This window comes from Charadrius vociferus, unplaced genomic scaffold, assembly GCF_000708025.1.
Source record: "Charadrius vociferus isolate BGI_N301 unplaced genomic scaffold, ASM70802v2 scaffold280, whole genome shotgun sequence".
In the NCBI taxonomy this organism is placed as follows: Eukaryota; Metazoa; Chordata; class Aves; order Charadriiformes; family Charadriidae; genus Charadrius; species Charadrius vociferus.
This window is the reverse complement of record NW_009646340.1, coordinates 1,109,860-1,119,074: the sequence shown is the minus strand read 5'-3', so window position 1 is coordinate 1,119,074 and position 9,215 is coordinate 1,109,860. Positions and strand designations below refer to the sequence as shown.

At 48.5% G+C, this 9,215-nt stretch overlaps 1 protein-coding gene across 1 annotated transcript; it reads right to left on the bottom strand.

The window, feature by feature from the left end:
• Positions 1-559: 559 nt before the first annotated feature.
• OCSTAMP (osteoclast stimulatory transmembrane protein) lies at positions 560-4,772 on the bottom strand. The gene is made up of 3 exons (XM_009889970.1): positions 4,699-4,772; positions 1,905-2,949; positions 560-901 (listed from the first exon to the last, which is right to left on the bottom strand). The coding sequence occupies exons 1-3, from the start codon at positions 4,770-4,772 to the stop codon at positions 560-562; spliced, it is 1,461 nt and encodes a 486-aa protein (XP_009888272.1).
• Positions 4,773-9,215: the final 4,443 nt, after the last annotated feature.

The window sequence follows — 9,215 nt, the reverse complement described above, 5'->3', positions numbered from 1 at the left end:
AATGACACTTTCTTAGGTGAATAAACTATCTTCTAAAGGCGAATATTTACCCAGTCTACACAGGTTTCTGTGTATGGAACGTGAAAGAAAAACTCCCTGAAAATTAAATTAATCAACTCAAATGAGTTTCCTCTTTTAATGCCTGAAGGGATAACTTGAGGAAGAAAGGAAGTGTGTACTTCTTCCAGCATGGGAGGGGGGGGTGGCAAATGAGCTCTTCCCTCATCCTGTCTCGCACATATTTCCCAGTTAGCCTTGCCTAACGCTGCGAGTATCCTCCAAGTCATATGAGCTATCTCCTACCATTCCTGGAACAGCTGACTCCAGACCTGCAAGTTTAAAAAAAAAAAAAAAAAGGAAGTAAATTTTGCCCTTTTTTCTCAAATTAATACAAAATGTGACATTCCACTTTTTTTTTTTTTTTTTTTTGCAAGCATTTTTCCTCAGACTCCAAACACTTCTCTGACTCTGGAAAATTAAATGCATGATCCCATTGCAGAAGCCTGTGTGCAGTCACTGCCACAGGTCTCAGGCATCCCCTGTATTTCCAAAAGTACCCTTAGTTTCTCATGCCGTTTTTTCCCTCCTTGTGCTTCCTGGACAGTTTCTTGTAGAGGTAAAGTGCTCTCTTCTCTTCCCAGCTCTCGAAGAAGGAGCCCGCGATTCTTCTGCACAGGCGGTGTGCATAGGTTTCCAGGAACACGTTGGCGTAGAGGATGCAGAAGAGGAGCCCCACAACGAGCAGCACAGAGGGGTTGGGAGGTGTTGGGGGGCTGATCCTGCAGTGGGCAGAGCTGAAGGTCAGATAATGGTGGTAGCTTCTTTCAAAGTCCTGAAGTGGTAATTCTTTGTAAGGAAGCTGTAAAAGTTTCAAAAGAGGAGGCAGGATCCCTATTTTAGCCTGAAAGAAAGTTAAAAGTTAAATGGGGTATGAACAAAAAAAAATCAATTGGTTACTCAAAAACATCAGCCTGGGGGGGGTGTAATCACTGTTACAGCTTGTTTGGGTGCATTAAGAGAAGGACATTGAAGTGCATACACACTTCAGGCTGAGCGAGAATAACAGCATGATGTGTAGGCGCTGAGTACTTTGCACGGTGAGATCCAGTCCTATCTGTCATCTTTATCCGCTGTTACAGAGATCGTAACAGGTATTCGCTGTGTGAGGTTTACAATGAAACACATCATACAGACAGTAGTATTAGTGGCTGCATATTTAAATATTTGAGGTTTTTTCTAAGCTCTGATTATTTTACTGTAAATTCATCTTAAGCAGATATCTGAGCTAAGGAACCCTGGGGCTGGGAAGGGAGGCAGGTTGCATGGTAGAAGAGGAAAGCTGAAAAACTAAACCAGAACTAGTCCAGATAAAGGATATTAAAATAGAAGCTGGGGAGGCTTGTGGAAAGGGGTGACAACAAAGCCAGTAAGCAGGGCTTTCTCCTTAAAGAACAGGCAGTGCAATAAGATGAGGAGAGATCCTCACAGCTGAGACATATATTCATCCGCTTCCCCCGTTTTTGTGCGTGCACTCATGCTGTGGCACGGGGACGGTGCCCATCCTGCCTAGGGAAGGGACCTGCAGATACAGGGACGTCCGACTGCCATGTGCTAGCAGCATCTTTTGAGCGTGAGGCACTATTTGCTCCCCTCCTCGCTCCCAAGAAGCTGCATTTTGGAGCAAGTATATGCTGCTATTTGATGCACTGGAAGGAGCAACTGAGGTTGTGCCTCTGCCTGCTCCCCCCAAGCCTGTTACGCTGCTCGTCCAGCTGGCTGCTGGGGAGGGAAGTAAAGGTCTTGTAAATAAGGTTACAAAGACTGCAATCCCCACCACTGCCTCCTATGATGTGACACGCAGAGGGGTCCCCATGCAGGGATGGAGAGGAGACCCCAGCACTTACACTGTATTTGATGCTGAGAGTGACGGGTACCACGGAGAACTGAGCCGCCTTTCTCACCGCGGTGTCTGCCACGCTGAACGCAAAGTGGTCCATCGCCGCGACCACCAGCATCAGCATCAGGGCCACAGTAAGGAGCATGGCTTGCACGAGGCACAGCATCACTTCTTCCCGGGACAACTTCAAGCCTGTCGGGTGAATGAGGTTTTTGGATGGGGCCACCAGCAGATGAGCTGCTTTTCTGTCCCCAGCTAAACACTCCAGCTTCTTGGTGATGTAAAAATTGTCAAAGTGGAGGTTTGTGAGATAATTTTTCAAATACCAGGTGGACTTAAAAGAGAGATAGAGCATGGAGAAGCCAGCGACCAGTTTGTTGCCAACTCGTACAGAGTCTTTGACCAGTACCTCAGCAGCCAAAAAGTCCTTCCCAATTTTCTCACCAGCAAGGTGCATTTGCTGGTAAATCAAGGAGCTGTTCTTAAGCAGTGAAAACTGAAAATGTCCATTCATAGGCCTGTGAATATTAATGGAATGAATGGTTTCTTGGATTGCATCCCCAAACTCCCAGGAAGCTGTGTCTAACAGAGCAGTTGAGTTCAAAAGACTCTCAGAGGAATTCTTGCAGATGCACTTAATAACTTGCAGTATGGTCTTAATGTTGCTTATGATGTTGGGTGTTACGTTTACCACTACAATCATGATGCAGGTCGACAAGAGAAGTTTCCTGCCTTGTTTGGTACCTAACGTAGGCATGATCATACTGAAGACACAACGGGCAGGATGCACCAAGAAAATGGTCAGGAGAAGGAGCAGACTGAGGGATACGGCCATTGCAACAGAGAGATGCCAGGAGTACTCCAGGGAAGCAAACATCCAGTTGTAAAAGAGGCCTCCTATCACCGCCGTAATGCAGGAACACTGCAGAAACAAGGTCCACAGCTCTCTGCCATTTGCTGGGACAGGCTTGGAGTAAACCGCCCATAGGTCTGCCACGGTCCTGCTCACCTTTGGGAACAGAAAGTCTTCACAGTAGACACGGGCTCTCATCCTGTACAAAGAACAAGTAGCCGAGTGTTAGCAGAGGAAGTACGGAAACGTGCTAATTAGGGGCTTTCTCGAGATGATCACACATGGGTCTTTATAACGTCGTTCTCTGAGTGCCTCCCGTCTCACTCTTCTCTACCTCTCTGCTAACTTGAGTAGTTGCGACTGAGATCTTTCCTGGAACCATGCAGGATAGGGAAGTTCAAGGCAATTCTTGAAAGATCAAATACCAAGTACAATGAGACTGCTCATCCTCTAATGCAAGCACAGGAAAGCACTGTCTACAAAAATCATAATAAAGTTATTCAGAGGGGTCAGCTCCTTAGCAGTGGCTGAGAGTGGCTTCAGTGGTTATTTAGAGGATGCTGGAGGGAGAAAGAGGAGGCTCCTGGCTGCTGTGGAAATCATTAGACCAGCTCTGTAATTGCAAGGTGTTCAAGGGATAAAAGAGGCAGTTGAGTGGGAGTTTCTGATCTCCCTGCCTCTTAAGAGGAGACCAAACAAAAATCTGCAGGTTCAAGGGTGACAAATACAGAACTGATCAGAGGAAACTGTTTCACACTGAAGCTCCAGTGCCAGAGGAAATCTCCAAGGATAAGAATTTGGCCACCACAGACAGGATGAAATGTCCCATAAAGCTATTTAAATGTCTAATGAAAACAAGCGTTTGGGAAGGAATATCATTTCTCAGGCCTACCATCTGGAGTGACTCTCCAGAGACCAGAAAACCTGATGCAGAGAAGGAGCCTCTCCCCAGCATTAAGCCCAGCCAGGCGATCCCCATCTCCCCCAGCCCGACAGCAGCTTCAGTTATCCTTTGAGGGAGAATTTTGACTAGCAAAGGAGTTTTTTTCCAGTGGAAAAAGGCCATTCAACAGCTATCAAGACAGAGGGAAGGAGAGGGATTAAAGCAGACACTACATACCCAGTGGCAGAGAGGTGCCCCAGTCTTGCTCGAAAACTCTCCTTGCTGCAGTGCCTTATCGCTCTGAGAGAGGATCCAGGGTGCAGCTGCTGGGTGATGCAGGATAGGAAACCAAGGCCGCTGAGGGCCAGGAATTAAAAAAAAAAAAAAAAAAAAAAAAAGCAAAAATCTGTTTTAAAGCAATTCAGAACATCAGCATTGGCGATTTCTTAAGCAAGTGGCAAACCTGGTGTGTGACACCCGGGAAATAACCCCACTACAGGACAGAGCCGGGATTCACAGCACTGCTTGGGCTTTACACTTCTTCTGGTCTTACTGTTGTTGCAGAGAAGGCTTATTTTCATGACACATAGCTAAAAAAAATGAGTCAATGACATATGGACTGACGAAGATGGAACAAGCATCACATGGAACGTGGGGTGTTGCCATCCCTTGTGGGGAAATCAGCTGTCTCATCCCAGCTGACTTCTCCTCCCACTGCCCACTAGTGAGCAGCAAGGTCGGGATTTCTCTCAGAGAGAAGGGGAGCTTTTCCTCTTTCAGACATCAGTCATGACACAAAGGGATGGTAGTATCCAGCAAATATTGTGCTGATAATTGTTCCTCTCTTCCGGCAGGCTGCTGCTCCCTGCTGAAACCGTGAACTTGTGTGCAGGGTACCGCTTAAAGGCTCATCTCGCACTTCTAGCAGAGGAAGGTGAAGCTTCAAACTTGAACTTTTCCCAAATCCACTGCAAAGAAAGCCCTGCCACAGGCAGCATTCCTAAAGTGCTGAGAAGCTTCCAGACATGCAAGCCAGGACATGTGGTGCCCATGGGACCGACTCACCTGACCCCTGGGATGTGGAGGGCACAGAGCTCCAGCCACCAAACCCACTCTCTAGGAGACAAGGACCAGCCCATGGTGTTTGCTCCTCAGTTATGTTTCCAAACAAGAGGATTCTCCCTCCTCTCTGATCAGTGGGCACACAAGAAGCATGTACCACTGCTGCCAACGCCCTTGCACTGAGCTCTTGGGTTACGGGAACCTTCCCTGGCCCCCACCAAACTTGCCCCTTTGCCAGGCGCTTTCACACCGAGCCACTGCTCGTGGGCTAAGGCGACACGGCTCACCCAGCCAATGCCCAGCCCACCCCTTATGGGTATCCGCTGTCCTGTACCGAGCCAACCCGAGCCCTCCCGCTGGGTGGGAACTGCCGGGCCCCTGAGATGTTCTCATGCTCCCCTGGGCGGGAGAAGGCGAAGGGCTGGAGGTCAGCCCTGTCCCGGCTGCCCCCAGGGATGGAGCACGCAGGGCTCTGCTCTCCAGCGAGCAGTGGGAGAGCAGCACCTTCCCCAAGGGACATGGCCGGACCCTACGGCAGCAGCAGTCATTGGAGGACGAGCAATGGTGAGCACAATTGGGCAGAGCAAACCTCCACCTGCTTCTCAGCCCTTTCTGCAGGTACCAGCCAAGGTTCTTTCTGCCCTTGCTGCTCCACGCAACAGCTCTGCTTTATTGCTAAAGTTTTTCTTTTCCCCACATGGCTGGTACAGCAAAGGTTTCCTCCTGGTGCCCTGGAGCACAGACACCGAAAGAGGAATTTTGACTGGCTTCAGCCGGGAAGAGGCACCAGCCAGGCGGGCATGAAAGAAAGTGCCGTTTGTTTGGAGCATCCATAGCAATTGCTTGCACAGCCCATGAATTAGGTCTTCAATTCAATTTGCAGACTATAAAGGACCACCCCAAAAGACCCGTAGCTGTATTCTGCAAAACTCATCAGGTCCTCCTTAGTCACTATTCTGAGACTAAACGTCTTTCTCACTGTATTTCTGAGCTAACTGAATTCATCAGCCCCTGGGACTCCATCCAGGCTACACAGGTAGCTTTCTGGGCCAGAAAAAAATGTTAGCAATAAAGAACAAAAAAATCTCAAGTCTGCAACACAGTGATGAGCGTTTTCTGAGCCTGCTGCATCATCTGGCAAAGGGGAGCTGAAGTTTGCGGGGGAGCTGTGCTCGGCCGGTAGCTTCAGGCAGCACAAAGAGTTTGTATGCAAAGTCAAACCTAGATTTTCTCTGGCTCAACTCAAAACTGATCTCTGCAGGCTGGACTATGCTAAATCTAGGATATCTTCTATTTTATAACCCATACTGATGACCTCTAAATCAGCTAGAGTCATCAATGCCTAACTTTCCCCAGGACACAATGAACAAGATTGCTTTGCCAAAAAAAATTAAATTATTAATTGACGGTGTGTGTATTTACGCCAGGACCATGGATCTTAACAAAGCAACTGTGACATCTTGCGGCCACATTCTGCTAAAGTACCTCAAGGTCTGTGGTCACTTCAGCTCAGAAATTAAAGTCTGTGGGTGGGAGAGTTTTAAGGAAAACTGAGGAAGAGAAGGAGAAACGGGAGGCTGGCGAGCCGGTGATGGGGGATGCGTATGCTGTGCCCCCTCAGGATGCTCTGGGGATCTTGTGGCCCGGCTCCAAGGTGATATAAAGGGGCCTTGATTTCTTGACAAGCTCCAGTCTCTGTAGAGCTCAAGCATTAAAATTTTGTAACATCCCTGATTTAGACTTTTTAGCACTACAGTAGGAGACAAAGAAGAGCCCCACCTGCCCGCAGCTAGCTTGCTGTAACTGTAATAAGACAACAGAGGGTTTCATTTGGATTGTAGCCAGGAAGCATGGCCTGGCTTTGCCCTGATTAGGGCCGGTGACCGGGCTGGTACCCACCAGGACAGAAACTTTACATCCATTTCTGCTTTGCAGACTGCCGTGCTCTCAAAGTGCGTCTCAGGGCAGTCCGAACGAGAGTCTCTTGCCAAGACACCTGCGAGTTCTGCCTGTAGTGATGCGGTGGTGGTGATGATGGGAGGGGGTGCCTCGTAAAGGAGTAGCTGTATCACGGGTAGAACGTGGGGTACATGAACTATACAGCTTAAGAAAATGACTCGGTAAAGAAGATGAATGGAGGGCTAAAAATAAGATTATTTAAGGCTGAAGACATTTCTCCATGGCAATACCATCAGCACCTGCTGATCACCTTATTCTGCCAATTCAAGAAATTGAGGGTGTGGGAAAGTTTTATCCATTAGTGGTGATTCTCTGCTTGTTAAAATCACATGCAGCGAACAACTTATGGTGATAAAGAGCCCGGTCATGTCTTCTTAGGTTTCTGCTATAGAAAAATCTCAGCCATATCCTTTCAGTGACTGATGAGGGAATAATGGGATAAGGGAACTAAGGCTACCTAACCTCTAATAGCTGAATTTCCCCTATCAGGCTGGCCTTTCATTTGGTTCAGAAATCTTTCCCTTTCCCTCCTGAACTTCTAGCATCACTGCCAGGTGCAAATCGGCTGAGCACAGCCCCAGAATCACTCACTGCTGTAAAGACTCGTACAGCAGCTCTTCTGTGTGAACAATTTGTAAACCAACTTGAATGCTTCTGGGAGAAAAGATACTACAAAATGCTTTCCTACTGTAAATAAACCAGGATGATCTTCCTCCAAGAGTCTCAGGAGAACATGTGGATGTTGGTCCGGGATTGGATGGGGAACATCAAAGGAGTAAAGCAGAGATATTCTGGATGTTGAATTTCAATGCGTGAGTGGCATTTCCTGTTAATTAAAATTCACAAGCGGGCTGCTAATGTGAATGGCTTTTGTGATGGTTGTTGGATTTTTACATTCCTAGAGAAATGGTGCATAGGCGGGCGAAGTTCCTTTAAAATAACATAGTCAAAGTTACAGAAGGTTAGTACAGTACTTGAAATGTTCTTTCCTGGGAATTTTCATATCTCTACTCACATCACAGACCCTTCAAGAATAACAGGGTTGACTTACCATAAAAAGCTGCTTTTGGCAAATTTTAGTACTACCAGCAGCAAAGGGAATTAGAAATTATTCATGCAGGCCAGCTCACCCTCGAACCCCAGAAATACTAAATCTTAAAATTGCTATTTAAAAAAAAAACTTTAAAAATCAAGCATGCCAGACTAGTCCTGCTCTCACAGATGCTTGGATATGAATAAAGCAGAATTAGGTAATGCTGTCACCCACATGCCTTAAACCAGATCCTCTGGGGAGCCCTGGGAAACACAGGGGCTGCTGATAAAGCTAGGAGAATCCAGGTCTTTGACTAAAGTAGAGGTTTAGGATCCAGGTGCTCCTCACACCTTTCCCAGGTCTGTCAAGGTCCCATTGTGTGACCTGGGGTAAGCCACGGGTCCCCTTCGTGCCCCAGTCTCCCATGTCCGACACAGAGATACAAAATCTTCCCTGGCTGCATTTGTGAAATACCTTCTGACCTTTGACAGACAGTGCCACAGACGTGCCAGGATGCTGGGAGTGATTTTTGGAGACTTCTACACAAACTTTGTGGTCTCAGTTGTGCTTTCACGCCTCCTCCTGGATTCAAGCCAGATGCACCAAGCCAGACCTGACTGCGACTCCTACATCTGCAACGGAGCCAGACTGGATGTTACCTTTTGAGCCTCGAAATTAGATGATACGACCCCGCCAAAGGCCCTCGCTGCCTGTCCTCCAGGCTGCAGGGACAGAGGCAGCTCTGTTCCGGTGACCGCCCCCGATCTCCCACAGCAGCAGCTCTCGCCGCAGCAGGGCAGCGGGACAGCGGGGCTCCTTCCTGCGGCTCCCGGCCACGCCGGGTACAGCCTGTTCCCTGGCCCCGGGACAGCGATGCCGTGCTGTTCATGGGACAGCCAGCTGGGAAAGGGAACTGCAAGGAACAATTTTCCCTTCCTCATTCAGCCCATCTTTGCTAAGGCATGACGAGGAGCATCCATGCAGAACGACGGTGCCCAAACCCAGCGCGCAGCCGGCACGGAGCTGCCCCGGGGAAGCGGGACGGTGATACGGGGTATCCCCAGCAAAGGCATCTGCCAGAGCTGCACCTCTTTGGCACAGCATCCCTGAGACACCGGGCTAGGAGCCTTGCCAGTCTCATTGCTCCTCTGCTTAACTGGGTGCTGGTTTGGCTCAGACTGGGAGGGAGACCTCACTGTCCTCCTGCTGGGGAACCACTGCCCAAAGCTAGGGCAGGGGGAGGCTCGGGCTTTGCTTTTCTCCTCTCAATCTACAGAGCAAACAGGACCATCTGATGTGCTAACAAATGTGCTTTATTGTACATTTTCCACAATCATTAAGGATTTTGTTGAACTTAAGGATTTTGTTGAACATTAAGGATTTTGTTGAACTTGACTGATCAAAGTTCCACATTCAATTCGTTTTGGCAGTCTCTGTTCAACCCCAACAAGTCCCTACCAACCGTGTGGTCCCAGGGTAATCCCCTGCAGCAGCCGCTGTGGCTGGGGGGCATCCGCCCGCCCGCCCC